The sequence below is a fragment of the Megascapheus bottae genome, chromosome 13, assembly GCF_031878675.1.
Source record: "Megascapheus bottae isolate mThoBot1 chromosome 13, mThoBot2.hap1, whole genome shotgun sequence".
In the NCBI taxonomy this organism is placed as follows: Eukaryota; Metazoa; Chordata; class Mammalia; order Rodentia; family Geomyidae; genus Megascapheus; species Megascapheus bottae.
This window is the reverse complement of record NC_143521.1, coordinates 57,466,302-57,482,118: the sequence shown is the minus strand read 5'-3', so window position 1 is coordinate 57,482,118 and position 15,817 is coordinate 57,466,302. Positions and strand designations below refer to the sequence as shown.

Genomic DNA, 15,817 nt, shown 5'->3' with positions numbered 1-15,817 from the left:
CTCCATCCTAAGGCCCTGGAGCCCGGCATGCGGGCTTTGCCGCTCTGCCCCAGGCAGCACTCGTCCCCTGCCACCTGCCACACCGCCTGGCCTTTGCTCACACTTCCTGTACCCAGGAAGCCCCTCCTCTGCCCGTCAGATAACTTCCCATCCTGGTCTGCCCTCCTTCGCCTCCCCATTTCCTCCCCATGCAGAGTCAGGAGCTGCGCCTCTCCTGTTGTTCTTGGAGCTGGGGACTTGGGTTGTCTGGGCTCTTTGCAGTTGACCTTGAGTGCTGAGAGGGTTGTGTGTATGTATCCGTGCCTCGGTGTGCCTCGTGCCTCTTGTGCCCCAGCTCACACTGGGCGACTTCCTGGTGCAGGTGGCCTGCCACCTGCATCATGTTCAATCTGTGTACGGACTGGAGACAGGACCGGAAGGACCAGGCCTGGGTCCAGCCAGGACCATTCCTGGACTTGGGAGGAGGTGGTCCACACGGGGCCCTTTGAGAAGTGCTGGGTGGGTTCTTGAGTTTAAAATCACACATCTGTGTTTTTTCATTATAAAAATACCACCATTCCTAATCCATAAAGACCCGGAAGGAAGAAATGTCTCCTCTGGCTCTGCCTGCGTGGAGATTTTCCATTCGTGTTAAGGTTGATCACCCCTCCCACCCCCACCCCATCCATCCCTTTCCCTGGCTTTCCTGCAGGTGGGTGTGCCTCAGCTGCTGTTTGGCATTCCCCTCTTTTCACTTACCAGCTTACGAGTTACATTTTTCCTCATCAGTAGCTTGTTAATGGCTGGTAATATAAAAAGCGATGGCTCATTTGTTGAACTCTTGTCTTTATGGGGGCATTTAGGTTTCTTACTTGTTTTATTATAAATTGCATTACGGTGAACATCTTCATTTATACACATTGGTTTGCCTTTCTAATTATTTAGATTTTTTTTTTTAAGAATGGAAACAACGGCGTCAGAGGTTTGAATAACCTCCAGGGTGAAGAGATTATGACCAAATTGATTTCTGCCAAGGCACTCCCTCGAGCGTGGCTAGGGCCCGTGTGAGGGTCCCCAGTTCCCCGCCTGCTCAGATGTGCTGGCACCGTGCTGGCACTGTTCCTCCTCGGTGGCTTTTATTACGGTTCTTCAATTACTGATTGCACTGGCGTGCTGCGTGCTTTTCCTGTGCACACATCTGTTGCATCCATTCTCATGGGTTCATTTGCACTTGATGGTGCCCCCAGAGCCTGGCCTCGGGGGCCTTGCCCCGTGCTAAGGGTTGGCAGTGATCCGTCTAGATCTGCTGTTGGGCAAATCTTTTGAGACAAGTCTCCTGCAAGTCGGGGTATCTTGAATGAGTTTGGGAGTTTTGGAAACCCTTTTGTGCAACTGAAGAAGTTTATTCGGTGGGACCTGTCCTTGATTAGTGCATCCTTGACACAATGGCCTTTCCTACCAAGAGGGTGTGTTACTTTGAACAGGAGTTCGGTTTTCCAGCCCAGCAGCATGGTGCTTTTGTTTGGCTGGTTTGTTTTTGGTGGCACTGGGGATTGACCTTGGCCTTGGACTTGCCAGGTAGGGGGGCTCCAACTCTGAGCCACAGCCCAGGCTTGGTCCTGCGTCTCCACTGTGCGTCTCCATGGCGCCCCCTTCTGGCGATTGGCCCTGCACACCCTCATCATTGCACTCTGTTGATTTTCAAATACACTTTTCTCTTTGTTTAATCCTAAAACAGGTGTCAACTCCTTTCAAGTCTACATGGCCTATAAGGATCTGTATCAAATGTCTGACAGCCAGGTGAGTCCTCTGTTGTCTGCTTAGGCGGGACAGGGCCAGCCTGGCCAAGCAGGCTGCCCAAGGAGGGGTTATCACCGCCCAGAAAGGGAGAGCCCAGAGCTCAGGACGCTCCAGGCTTCCATCTCATCGTGGCACTGATTCCAGAGGCTGATGGAGGGCTGGGTGATGCAATACAGGAGGTGTCCCCAGGGTTGAGGAGCTGGAGGGACCCGACCTTTGGCTGTGCCCTTGGGGTACCAGAACCCCTGCAGGCGTGTGGTGCGTCTGGTTGAAGTTGGCAGTCTCCTGATCACAGAGCACACGATGACACATGGGCCCAGTCGTGGCCTCACCGCTTCATTCTGAAGTCGGCCCTGCCGAGGTCCCGCGTGGGCGAGGGTGGGATCCAGGTGGGGGAAACGCCAGTGTCCCCAGTGCTTGTCAGGACACAGTCGCAGGCATAGCCAGAGCAGCGCAAAGAGGAAGAAGATGGCGAGGTTCTCCAGTCACGGACATGAGGCAGGCCGTTCTGCGAGGCTGACCATGGTGAAGCGGTGAAGGCTTGGGATCTTACTGCCCAATGGAGTGTGGGGGCAGAGACAGGGGGACACCCTCTCCCTGTGGCTCTTCCCTAGCCGATCTTGTGACCGCCCCTGGGCTGCTGGGCTGCTGAGACTGAGAGCAGGCACTTGTCCTTCTCCTCTGCCCTTCCTGGTCTGCCGGCTCCGGTGACAGGTCGTGGAGGCCTCTCCGCCCTCCGTGTGAGGAACGGGGGTCCTAGGCCACTCCAGGTGTGGCCACCTGGGCACTTCGAGTGGGTCCCTGTGTCCTGGGGCATCTCCCTGTTCCTGCTCACATCCACGCAGAGCCCCCAGGGGGACATGGAGCTGTGACTCACCTCCACAGTTTCAATGAAATTAGAGATGGCGGCTCAGTCCCGGCCACCACGTTCCACGCCCACTGATGCCCACAAAGGAGCATTCCCGAGTGGCGGGGAGGTGTCCCGGCTGTTCCCTGGTGCCCTCCAGAGCCTTCGTGAGCAGCGGGCCTTTCCAAGCCTCCCCGCCCCGCCACTCCCCTCCCTCACCAGGCCTGTCTGTCCCTCCTCAGCTCTACGAAGCCTTCACCCTCCTCAAGGGTCTGGGAGCGGTGATCCTCGTCCACGCGGAAAACGGAGACTTGATAGCTCAGGTGAGCGCGTGCCTCTGCTCCCACCCCGCCTGCCTCGCCCGCTTTGCCTGTGAAGGGGACGGGGAGGGGACAGCGGCCTTGCTCAGGGAGCTGAGGGCCTGGACGTCGTGTCAGACAGAGACCAGTCACTCGTGTGCTGTCTGCGCGAGGCCTGGGCACACGGAACCTGCCCCGTGCAGGGCGGGTGGGAGAGACACACGAGGAGGAGATGAACAAATATGTCAGCAGGCAAGGAGACGCTAGGACAGTGTACACAGAAGTCTCACTGAATAGAAGGCAGGGCTCCATGCCAGCCACTGCGGGGTAGGGGTGGATTGGTGGGGGGGGGGCTGTCCTGCACCCAGCTGCCAGTGTTCTGTTGAAGTCACGTTTTAAAACTGTTTGGTCCCCAGTGATAGCCGCAGGGGACCCCACTGGTGACTTCCCCACACATCCTCTGCCCTGCCGCTTCCCAGCCTGCCTGGCAGCACCACTGCTGGTGTCTGGTCTGTCTCAGGTCCTGGAAGGATTTGGGTCCCACCCTGGTTTGCAGCAGACAGCCATTTGTCCAGCAGTCCTAAGTTTAAGATTTGCCCATGCTCTTTGGAGAAGCCAAGGTTTCCCAAAGCTGTCCTGTCCTTCCTTCCTTCCTGTCTGACCTTCCACCTGTCCGTCTCTTCTCCACATCTCATGCAAGCGGCAAGAAGAAGGCATGTGTTGTGTCTAGAGTTCTCTGAGCCATCTCCTTCATGAAGCCTCTGTGGCCAGGCACTGTGCAGCTGGCCCAGCCACGAGAACAGTGTGGCGAGCTTTCTGTTCCTTTGTCACAGGCTCTGGCCTCCATGCTGTTGTCTGTCTGTGTAACAGGCAACCTCTCCTGCCCATGTGACAGGGGTGGCCTCCAGTGGCCACTGCAGCCACTCACTCCCTGTTGAGCTTCTGTCCACGCCCGTCAAGCGTCTTTCTACTGACGGTTCATTATGGCAGCGGAGCGTACTTTGAACTTTCTCAGCCTCTGGCTCCTGCTTCCAGAATCATGCCCTCAGTTCTTTGGTAACTTGTGCCAATGCTTCGTTTGGTACCAAGTCTGTATTTGCTGTCTGACTCCGTGACCATTACCTCAGTGCTTAGCGTAGACTCTGAAAATAACTCCTCTGGGTCAGGCAGTCGCTCTTCCCCTTATAGGAACGGTTACGACACTCGACCAGTTCTGCATAGAGACTCCCGGCTCTCAAGTGATCTTTTATAAACCATGACCAGAAAAGCTTTGTAAACAGCCATCTTCCACGGCTGGAATTCTCCCTTTATGAGTCTTTGCACTCACTTGAAGTGGACCTGAAGAGCCGCAGGCTCAGGGCTGGAGTGTGAGTCTTTCACAAGTGGTAGGGCCAGAGGCTCCTCGTAGAGATGACACAGAAACTGGAAGGTCAAATTAGCAGTGGTACAGCTGCCTCTGAATGACGCAAGGGGGAAAAAAGCAAGAAGAAAGGAAGGAAATGAAAAGATTCCCGGGGCGAAGAAAGCTCGCAACAAATGGATTTGAATCTAGGCCACGAGCTCTGGGAAACATTTCCATTATGAAATAAAGTTGAGATAGTGGTTTTCTGCCTAAAAGAAAGAAGAGACAGATGCCAGGACAAGGGGCTCCCCGGAGACAGAAGGGGCTGTGCAGGCCTTCACCTCCCCCGCCGGGAGCCCCCATGTGGAGAAGACAAGGGGCACAATGAGCCTGATTCCGGGGTCCTCGGTGGTGCCCGAGGGACTCTACGGGGGCTGATGGTTTTTAGAGCTTTTCATTAAAACCCTGAGCTGTGGTCCATCTTCTGTGGCCGTCCCAGGGTCCCCAAGGCTGGGTAATCTATGAAGGAGCAGGCGTGGGAGCGAGACCAGCTGCCATGCTCACTCTCCTGCCGCCTCAGAGAGAAGTTCCTTGGGACCGAGGCATCTCTTAGAGACCCACTGCAGCCGGGTGCAGTGCTGCACGCCTGTAATCCTAGCACTCACTCAAGTCACAGGCCAGCCCAGGGAGAGCCTCTGTCCACACAGCCCACCACAGTCCACGCCAGCCAGCCCGAAACCTGCAGCATGGCTGCACTGGTCCTTGGAGACCAGTCTCACATGCGTTAGATGACGTGCAGGGTGTGCAGGGGTTGCAGTGAGGAGGAAGACAGATGGGGCGGGGGCCCTGCCTTGCCCCCAGCTCACTGTTAGACCTCCTCTGGCCTCTGTCCCCCACTCCCAAGCGGGAGGGGAGGGACGGCTTTCGGGTCTGCACCTGTGACATCGGCTCCTTCTTGTCTTGTAGGAACAAAAGCGGATTCTAGAGCTGGGCATCACGGGTCCCGAGGGCCACGCCCTGAGCAGGCCCGAAGAGGTGAGCACGCCGGGGTGTTCCTGTGCACCCGGGTTAGGCAGCACCCCATTATCACTCAGTCTGCACCCGGATACACTTTTCCTGCCTGAACAGCACACCCCACCCCAGCTCCTCTCCCTCCTCTGCTACCTTCCCAGCAGCCTTGGGGGCTGTGAGTCAAAGACATGGAAGCGTCAGGAAGTTTACAACAAGGCCTGGGAATATTCCAGTGTCCACGCTGGACAGCCCAGCCCGGGAAAGAGCTAGCCCTGCTGCTGTGTGTGTGGATTCAGCCTGGATGGCATCCTTAAGGCTGTGTGTGTGTGTGTGTGTGTGTGTGTGTGTGCGTGTGTGTGCGTGCGTGTGCGTGTGCGTGCGCGCGAGCTGTACGGCAGAGGAAGGGCTCAAAATCAGGCTCTGAGCCCTCAGTTATTTTGCTCTCGGTTGGTGCTTTACCAATTGAGCCACAGCGCTCCTGTGGCTTTTTGGTGGCTAATTGGAGATAGGAGTGTCATGGACTTCCTTCATTCCCAGGCTGGCTTTGAACCAAGAGCCTCAGCTCTCAGCTTTCTGGGAGCTGGGATCCCAGGTGTGAGCCACGGGTGCCTGACTTGTCACTTGAAAACGTAGACTTACAGTACTTTCTTCCTTTCTGGAGGACCTCCTTCTGCAGCACATTTAGCTAAGGGAAGTGGCAGGGTGCTGGTGAGCGGGGGCCCCGGGCTGTGGGGCGCCCCTTCCCTGGCCCTGCACCTCCCCGGTGACCTGGCCTCTCCTGTGCCCCCAGCTGGAAGCCGAGGCTGTGTTCCGGGCCATCACCATTGCAGGCCGCATCAACTGTCCTGTGTACATCACCAAGGTCATGAGCAAGAGCGCGGCGGACATCATCGCGCTGGCCAGGAAGAAGGGTATGAGCAATGGCTGCCTCTCCAAAGGGAAGGCCTATGTGCAGGCCCCGGCCTCTGAGGGCTGCTGGGTTAGAGGCCTAAGGTGGCCATTGGCCAGTCCAGTCTCCAGGAGCACCCCGTCCCTGGGGCATGGGGTCGTGGTGCCCCGTGGACACCAGAGCCGAGTCCAGCCTGCAGCTGGTGAGGCGTGCTGCCCCCTCTCCTCCCCAGGACCCCTTGTCTTTGGAGAGCCCATAACTGCCAGCCTGGGGACAGATGGCACCCACTACTGGAGCAAGAACTGGGCCAAGGCGGCCGCGTTCATCACCTCCCCACCCCTGAGTCCTGACCCCACCACGCCTGACCACCTCACCTCCCTGCTGGCCTGGTGAGCACCTGGGGGCACGGGGAGGGGCCGGGGAGGCGAGAGCTGGGCCGGCTCACAGCACAGGCATGCAGGATCAGGGGTGAGAGGCTGGGACGCCGATCCTGGCTGGCCACCCTTAGCCCTGTCTGCTCCCCATGCCGCCTGCACCTGCCCCACACCCACCACAGAGGGCAGAGAACGGTGTGAGCCTGCCATGGCGTCTGTGCAGCGGGCGTGTGGCTGCTGCAGTCCCTGGAAGGTTTCCAGAGAGGGCAGCCCTGGGAAAGGAGGGAGGCCTGCGCCCGGCCGGACCCTGTGGTCATGAGAGGGTCACTGAGGAAGGGAGGCCGTGCTGGGCGCACAGCAGGAGCCCGGCAGCTTCCCAGACTCCACAGATGTGTGGGGCACAGATCTGGGGCTCCACAACCTGTGCTTGAAGCCCGGTGTGGGTTTCCGGTCAGCTCTGAGCTCGCCTTGTCTTCGTCCCTGTCAGCGGAGACCTGCAGGTCACAGGCAGCGCCCACTGCCCCTACAGCACTGCCCAGAAGGCTGTGGGCAAGGACAACTTCACCCTCATCCCCGAGGGCGTCAACGGCATCGAGGAGCGGATGACCGTCGTCTGGGACAAGGCAGTGGTGAGTCCGCCCGGCCTCTGTTTTCTAGAACCTTCTAGAAACATCTCACCTGGTCCATCTGGCACTCAGGGGTCTTCAGCCTTCTACACTGAAGGCCAAAGTGCCTGCTCAGGAGAGAGGAACCCCCTCCCTTCCCCTCCCCCACCCGCCCTCCCTCTCCTGCCCCCTGCACAGCCCTCGGCATTCACCACAGGCCTCGGAGTGTCAGGCTTTTCGTTTTCCAGGAACCATGTTCCTGTGGCTGTGGAGATGGCTGTGTGAACTCTTCCCGTGTGTGCACACGTGTGTGTGTCCGTGTGTGTGTACGCTCGCAGCGGGGGCATGGAGTGGGTTGAGAGAACTCACACTGACCTGAAGCTGGAGGGTTTTCTCCAGGGAATGGGCCTTGAACTCACGACCTGGTGCTGTCCCTGACACGTGAGCCACAGCACCGCTTCTGGCCTTTTGTTGTTGTTGTTTTTGGTAGTTTATTGGAGATAAGAGTCTCACAGCGTTTCCTGTGCAGGCTGGCTTAGAACCCTGATCCGCAGATCTCAGCCGCCTGAGTAGCTAGGATGACAGGCCTGCGGCCGGCTCAAGCTGGAGGCTTTTCCTCCCTGTGAAGCTGGCCCGGTGAAGCTTGGGGCTAGAGTGGCGCCGGTGCCAACAGCACCAGCCTGCATTCCTTCCAGTCCTGCTGGGATGGCCTGGCCCTGTGCAGCCGGAGAGGGGAGAATGCACAGTTCCCCCCCCAACCCCCTCTCCACGGCCGCTGTGTGCCCCTGTTCTCTCAGACTCTGGCTTTGTCCTCAGGCCACAGGCAAAATGGATGAGAACCAGTTTGTGGCCGTCACCAGCACCAACGCGGCCAAGATCTTCAATCTGTACCCACGGAAAGGGCGGATTGCCGTGGGCTCGGACGCCGACGTGGTGATCTGGGACCCCGACCAAGTGAAGACCATAACGGCCAAGAGCCACAAGTCGGTGAGTCCTGCCACGGGCTGTGGCCGCCCTTCCAGCCACTCCGTCTGTCCTTCTGTCCCTTTCTCTCCTGTCCCTTCCGGCCGCTCCATCTGTCCTTCTGTCCCTTTCTCTCCTGTTTCTTCCAGCCGCTCCTTCTCGCCTTCCGTCCCTTTCTATTTCTTCTGAGAGCAGCATTTGTAGTTCTGTGGGGTGAGGGTCATGGCAACACTTCCACCTGCACACGGGGACTGCTGTGCACACTCACCCCTCCCCACCATGCACACTCACCCCTCCCCATCGTGCACTCTCACCCTTCTCCACCATGCACACTCACCCCTCCCCATCGTGCACACTCACCCCTCCCCATCGTGCACTCTCACCCTTCTCCACCATGCACACTCACCCCTCCCCACCGTGCACACTCACCCCTCCCTGCCATGCACACTGGCCCCTCTCCACTGTGCACACTCACCCCTCCCCATCTGCACACTCACCCCTCCCCATCGTGCACTCACCCCTCCCTGCCGTGCACACTTACCCCTCCCCACCATGCACTTACCCCTCCCCACCATGCACACTCACCCTCCCCACTGTGCATACTCACCCCTCCCTGCCGTGCACACTCACCCTCTCCGTGCACACTCACCCCTCCCCACCGTGCACACTCGCCCTCTCCACCGTGCACACTTACCCCTTCCCATCATGCACACTCACCCTTCCCCACCATGCACACTCACCCTCCCCACCGTGCACTCACCCCTCCCTGCCGTGCACACTCACCCCTCCCCGCCGTGCACACTCACCCCTCCCCGCCGTGCACACTCACCCTCCCCGCCATGCACACTCACCCTCCCCGCCATGCACACTCACCCCTCCCCGCCGTGCACACTCACCCTCTCCACCGTGCACACTCACCCCTCTCCACCGTGCACACTCACCCCTTCCCATCATGCACACTCACCCCTCCCCACCGTGCACACTCACTCTCCCCACCGTGCACACTCACCTCTCCCCGCCGTGCACACTGGCCCCTCTGCACTGTATACACAGTGATGTCGCCCGGCTGCACTCACCCGTCCGTGCTCTCCCTCCACCTGTCCTGAAACGATCTCAGCAGCGTTCACCGTTCTGTTTCACACATCTCTGATCATTTTAGAAGCTGGTGATGAAAAGTGACTTCATGATTTTTCCGCAGCTGTGGTCGATCATGAATCAGCCATTTGCATTTCTCCTCCCACCAGAGAGATTTGAGGGGGTCTAGATGGGTTCACCGGCTGCTACTGTGGGACACCTCCATTCTTAGCTGCCTGACACGGTTCATGGCTCCTCGGAGAGATTTGTCATACTGGGGCTTGAACTCAGGGCCTGAGCGCTGACCCTCAGCTTTGTTGCTCAGGACTGGTGCTCTACCACTTGAGCCACAGCTCCACTTCTGGCTTTTTGGCGGTTCGTTGGAGGTGGGTCTTCTTGCCAGGCTGGGTTTGAAGGGTGATGCCCAGAGCTCGGCCCCGAGTCGCTGGGACTGCAGGCAGGTGGCCGCCTGCTGTGCTGAGCGGGGCTCCTCTGCATCTTTTCCGTGAGCGCCCTTCGTTCCTCACGTTATCCCCTGCAGCAGCCCGGGCGCTGCCCCCTGCTGGAGAGCACGGGCCTGGCATGTGTCCCATCCCCTCCTGCAGGGAGGCCCAGCCCTCCCCGCCTCTGGGAAAATAGTTCTCAGCTGCTGTGACTTCCCCGACCCAGGCCTTAGACCTCAGAAAGGAAGAGAAGAGGCATGGAAACGTCCGAGCCGGCACACTCTTGCCACGGCCGACACCCACAGCAAGTCTGACTCATGTGAGGACTTACCACACTCAGTTTTACCCATGTGTGGTCTAAATAAATACCCATTAGAGTCAGTTTCAAACACAAGCAAGTTTTAATTCCCATCAGGGCACCAGTGGTTCACGTCTGTAACCCTCGCTACTCAGGTGGCTGAGGATCCATATTTGAAGTTATCCAACTAGATAAGACCCCTAACTCCAGGTAACCAAGCAAACACCCAGCCATGGAGCCCTGCCAAGTGAGAGCCCAAGACCCTGAGAGTTCAAGACGCAGGACTGACCCAAAGAGGAGGGGCGCAGCAGGGGGCGCTGGGAAGCTGCATCCTGTGTCTGCTTTGGTCTTGGGAGACCACGGCAGGTCTGAGTGACGTGACGCTGGGTTGCTGGCCCGCAGACCGTGGGGTACAACATCTTCGAGGGCATGGAGTGCCACGGCTGCCCGCTGGTGGTCATCAGTCAGGGCAAGGTCATCCTTGAGAACAACGGGGACATGAGCGTGAGCATGGGCGCCGGCCGCTTCATCCCCCGCAAGCCTTTTCCCGAGTACCTCTACCAGCGCGTCAAGATCAGGACCAAGGTGAGTGGGGCCGCCGCCGCCCTGCGCCCCTTCCCGGGGACTCGGGGTCTCCGGCTGCGTGCCCCTCACTCCTCATCTGCACTGAGGTCGGATGTGTCAGGACAGGAGCCGGCGTGGAAGGAAGGCCGTGGGGACAGGAGGGGATGTGGGGGGCGGTTAGCCAGCTGCTCTGGGGCTGGCCGGGGGCCCTCGCCTCCATGTTGGGGTATGGAGGCTCATCTCACTCAGCCGTGGAGGACCTAGCCGCTCCACCTGCTGGGACCCCTGAGGCCTGGCGTCTAGACGGATGGACTGGCTCTGGTCACCTCAGGGACGGGGGCCTGTCCACCTCCTGGCCCCCTTCCTGCCCCCTTGTTTCCTCTGGGGTCTTTGCCCTGACCTCAGGAGGTCCTGGCGGAGGAGGGCACAGGCCTGGCCCCCCTCTCTGGTGCCCCTCCCATGTCCATGGCAACCTCTGATGAGTGCGTCTGAAGGGCAGCTGTGTGCACAAGTGTCTGTGCGTGTGCACGTGTGTCCACTGTGTGTGCGTGCGAGGTATGTGTGTGTTTACCCTCTTCTGCTTCATCACTGGCACCATCACTGACTCAGACATGCCCAGAGACTTCCTGGACCCTGCCCAGCGGGCATGCTTCTCTTTGTCTGCTGCCCCAGCCCAGAGGGCAGCTCCGGATCAGACATGGAGTGGGGGCACCAAGCCTCTGCTCCCAGATGGGGGACGGTGCCCAGGCCTGGTGTGGACATGTGAGACATGGAGAGGTGTGGTGAGGGTGGCACGGGGCTCGGGGAACTTGTGGGGACCCCCGCCCAAGAAGGGGCAACAGCATCCCCTTGGCCGGCTCCAGCTGTCACAGCCTGAACCTGATGACCAGGTGCAGGCAGAGCAGCTGGCCTTGGCGCGAGCGGGGCCAACCCTCGTCCAGGAGGGCAGCCGCCCTGTCGGGGAGGGGCGGCCCAGACCCGCCTCTGGCCTGCTTGAGCTTGGGGTGACTAAAGGTGTTTGGGTTGAAAGCAGGAAGCAGTTGGTGGGTACAGAGGACGAGGCGTCAGGAGCAGGGCTGCGGGGCTGGGAAGGTGAAGCTGGGGCTGGGGCTGGATTCGTGAGCTTGGTGCTGGAGACAGCAATGACTGCATGCACGCTCACCTGCGGCCACTCGTCGTCCTGATGTGCTCAGCTTCTCTCCCTGGGGACCCATCTCACTGGCACAGCCCCTGCCTGGTGACAGGAGGCCTGTGCCCTCTGCCCACCCCGGGGGTCATGCTGGGGGCCCCCTCCATGTCCTGAGCCCACTGTCTGCAGGCCTGTCCTAGCTAATTCCCCCACACCTCCATGGCCCCAGAGTCTGGCGCTCCGCGGCCCCTCCTGTGTGGCCGCTGCACCCGGGTGCACCTGGGTCCCCAGCCGCCAGAGAGTGCCGTCACTTCTTGGAAATGGATTTGGGTCCTGTAGGAAGCTCCATGTGTGTGGTGTGTGCATATTTGTGCATCAGTGCGTGTTACAAGTATGTGCGTGCATGTATTGTGTGTGCGTGTGTGTGATATGAGGTCTTGTGTGTGGATTGCATGCTTCTGTGGGTGCAGGAGACCTCCAGCCCCCCGGGGCTCATGCTTACCCACACACGTGCACACACGTGCACACACGTGCACACACGTGCACACACGTGCACATGCAGTTCTGATCACCCCTTCCTCCTCCTGTGCAGGTTTTCGGATTGCAGGGGGTTTCCAGGGGCATGTACGACGGTCCTGTGTATGAGGTGCCAGCTACACCCAAATATGCAACGCCTGCCCCTTCTGCCAAATCCTCGCCTTCCAAACACCAGCCCCCGCCCATCAGGAACCTCCACCAATCCAACTTCAGCTTATCAGGTAGGTGGGAGGTGTTGTGGGCCACACCCTGCTCTCCCCCCTCCCCTGGCCCAGTGAGGAGCCGAGGAGCCCAGGGTGCCAGCTCTGTGTATGTATGTGTTGGGGGGGGGCAGGCACAGTACAGAGAGTCCTTGTCCCCAAGGACAGTGTGCCTCACAGGTCTGCACCGACACCGGCCTGCACCTCAGCATGCGTGCATTTTTGCCCCTTGTGTCCCTGTAACTAAGTGTGGCGTGCTGGGCCTGCGCACGAGGCAGGGGCCATGGCCATTTGGGGTACAAGCTCTCCCAGGTCATCAGCGGAGGCCCTGGTGGCAGAAGCAGTTTGTCCTCGGGAGCGTGAACTAGCTAACCCCACCTGTGCACAGTGGAAGCTGACACCCCAGGAGATTCAGAGAACAAAACTGCCCTGCAGTGCCATCAGATGGCCACACGAGGGCAGGCATGCGCCTTGAATTGGAATTTACCGGCAGAGGACAACCTATGGGCTTCTTTAAGAATCAGGTGGCAAATGATTCTTGTCTGGGCAGCGCAGGCCGGCCCTGGAGCCAGCACAGACAATCTTGAGGGTCATCTTGGTGGATATTTTTTTTTTGCCAGTCCTGGGCTTGAGCTCAGGGCCTGAGCACTGTCCTTGGGCTTTCCTCAAGGCTAGTGTTCTACCCCGAGCCACCACACCACTTCTGGCTTTTTCTATGTGTGTGGAACCGAGGAATTGAACCTGGGTCTTCGTGCATGCTAGGCAAGCACTCTACCACTAGGCCAAACTCCCATCCCGATCTTGGTGGATATTTGGGCTTTGTGAGCCACAGGGCAAAATCTAAGCTGCTACAGCCTCAAAATGATGCCATTTAAAAAAATGTGAAAATTGTCCTGAGCCTGTGCACTGTCTTAGCCCAGGCACTGGCAGAGGGTGACCAGTGAGCCCCAGTTCACCAGTTGCTGTCAGGAGAGGTCGTGTCCAAGGAGAGTGGAAGGCAGAGAGGCAGGGTGCATTTATTAATTTGAACAGTGGGTTCTCAGCAGCACGGGCTGGGTCTGTGCTGAGAAGAGCTGTGGGATGCGATGGGGTGGGGGGCAGGTCAGTCCAGCCCCTCTGGAGTTTGCAGGTGGGACTCCAGTTAGGGTGCATACCACTGAAGAGCTGGTGGACCCTGGTGGCTCTCAGCTGCCATCCTAGCTACTCAGGAGTGTGGGGTCTGAAGATCGTAGTTCAAAGCCAGCCTGGGCAGGAAAGTCTGTGAGAACTTTTCTTATCTCCAGTTAACCAGCAAAAAGCCAGACGTGGAGCTGTGGCTCAAGTGGCAGAGTACTAGCTTTGAGCAAAAAGAGCTCAGGGATAGCACCCGGGTTCTGAGTTCAAGCCCCAGGACCGGTACACCGCACACGCACACACGCGCATGCACACACGCACACACACACGCGTGCGCACACACACACGTCAAGTTTATATTCAAAGCCGTTTGAAGACGGGGCACGTGACCGGCTCTCCCGTCTTCTCTCTCAGGTGCCCAGATAGATGACAGCAATCCCAGGCGTACCGGCCATCGCATTGTGGCGCCCCCTGGCGGCCGCTCCAACATCACCAGCCTCGGTTGACCACGGGTGGAGTGAAGGATTCTGGGAATGACGTCCGTTCCTGTTGCCCGTGGGTGTTCTGGAAAGCCAGTTTTAGTTGGTCCCGAGGGGGGAGGGGGGATTGAAGGATGCTCTCTCCTCGTCTGTTTAGGAAGAAGTGGTACTAGTGTGGTGTGTTTGCTTGGAAATGCCTTGCCCGTTGTGTGTGCTCACGCCGACTTCACCTCAAGGTGGTGTCTCCATCTCCCCTCCCCGTGAACCATGGGTTTCGCCTCGTCCTGCCCCCTCCACCTCCTCCTCCAGTGGCTCCATGATTGTCCGAGCGGTGGTTCCTTGGCCCCTGTAGGTGTTAGAGTACGAGATGCATGCCCCTAAGTTACGTGTGAGTCTGAGCGTCCGAGGACAGCCGCCCACGACTGACGAGACTCAGTGCCAAGACCTCGGGCCTCCAGGGCCCGTCCCCCCTCTTAGTCAGATGTCGACCCCGCCCCACCGTGTCTTCACTAGGAAGAGACCCCTCCTCCACACCCCTCCCCACGCCACCTGGGAGACTCAGGAGGGGAGGGGCCCCCGGACACGGCTGCCGACAGCCGCCCTCCGCGTCCCGTCACACCCAGGCTCTTTGGCGCTAGAAACCTCGCCACGATGTCTTTCTGGTGTGTGCGTGTGTGTGTATGTGTTCTCTAGACCCGCACAAAAAAAAGGGGTCCCTTTCCATCCCCATTTAGGGCTGAGGACAAGGGGGTGACAGCTGTTCCAGGCCACCAGCGTCCTGGTCCCTCCCTGGAGGTCAGTCAGGTTTTTAACGTTTTTTGTACAGTCCACCTTTGTAACCACCCCCCATTTTTACTTAATAACTGATTTGTTTGTGGCTCTTACTTCTGAACTCAAAGCTTGTGAAAAAAAAATAAAGAAGAGAAACTGCCCGCTCACCTGCCGGCGCTTTCGTTGGGGAAGGCTGGGCGGCAGACTCGTGACCTCAGGAAGGCGGCAGCCAGACCCCAGCCCCACGGGGGGAGGGATGAGCTCATGGTGGGGGAGGACGTGTCCTTCACGTGACACCACGTGGGGACCTCCACACAGGCTGTGTCCTGAGAATTCTGTACAAAGCCAGACTTCCATGGGACTGCACAGACACGTGGCGTGCTCCAGCTGGCCCCGAGAGGGCGCCCAGAGCTGACCTTGGAAACCAGGCCTGCGGGCCAGTGAGGGCATCGTTTTATGTGGCGTGAGATGGCAGGAGGAGCTTCCGGTTGCACTGGGTTCAGTGAACGATGCCCCGGTGAGCACTGAGTACGGTGGTTGTGATGGTGATGCTGCTTCCGTGGCACAGAGCAGCCTAGGACTGCAGGTGACTGACCCCCACGCCAGAGGTTTTGTCAGGAGTCCTCGGGACTGGTGCCATCCCCGATCACGGGCAGGTCCCGGGAGCCTTCGAGGGGCCTGCACGCCATCTGAGCCAAGTCCCCAAGCCACAGGGAACACATGGCGAGGCATCCAGGCCACCATTCCCCCCCCCCCGAGCTCCGAGCGGCCAGTCTCTGGCATGGCTCGTTCCCCCTCCCCACCCTGGGCTCTGCTGGATCTGACACAAGAGACTGTCTTGTGGGGCAGTTTTATATCCTGAACAGTGCTCCCTTGTGACAGAGCTGAGGCTCAAGGGTGGGGACGACGCCCTGCCTTCCTCCCGGGAGGGAAAGCCTGCCTTGGCTGTGCTGCATGGGGCCGCTCCCGAAGCTTCTGGACGTTCACGTCATCCTCCATCGGGAAAGGAGGCTTCCTGGGTTGCTTTTGGGCAGGGCTGAGGCAGGGAAAAGGCTCAAGTCCCCAGGGAAGTCCAAGAGCTGGGTGCCGCCCCGTGTCCC

At 59.1% G+C, this 15,817-nt stretch overlaps 1 protein-coding gene across 2 annotated transcripts in view; it reads left to right on the top strand.

The window, feature by feature from the left end:
• Positions 1–14,884, top strand: part of Crmp1 (collapsin response mediator protein 1) — a 39,679-nt gene extending 24,795 nt beyond the window's left edge. For both annotated transcript variants that reach the window (XM_090343843.1, XM_090343844.1), the window contains exons 5-14: positions 1,718–1,779; positions 2,869–2,949; positions 5,234–5,302; positions 6,069–6,189; positions 6,400–6,556; positions 7,029–7,170; positions 7,963–8,133; positions 10,327–10,509; positions 12,210–12,375; positions 13,882–14,884. In XM_090343843.1, the coding sequence (XP_090199969.1) occupies positions 1,718–1,779; positions 2,869–2,949; positions 5,234–5,302; positions 6,069–6,189; positions 6,400–6,556; positions 7,029–7,170; positions 7,963–8,133; positions 10,327–10,509; positions 12,210–12,375; positions 13,882–13,973 (1,244 nt within the window). In that variant the 3' untranslated portion in view covers positions 13,974–14,884. The remainder of the gene's footprint in view (positions 1–1,717; positions 1,780–2,868; positions 2,950–5,233; positions 5,303–6,068; positions 6,190–6,399; positions 6,557–7,028; positions 7,171–7,962; positions 8,134–10,326; positions 10,510–12,209; positions 12,376–13,881) is intronic.
• Positions 14,885–15,817: the final 933 nt, after the last annotated feature.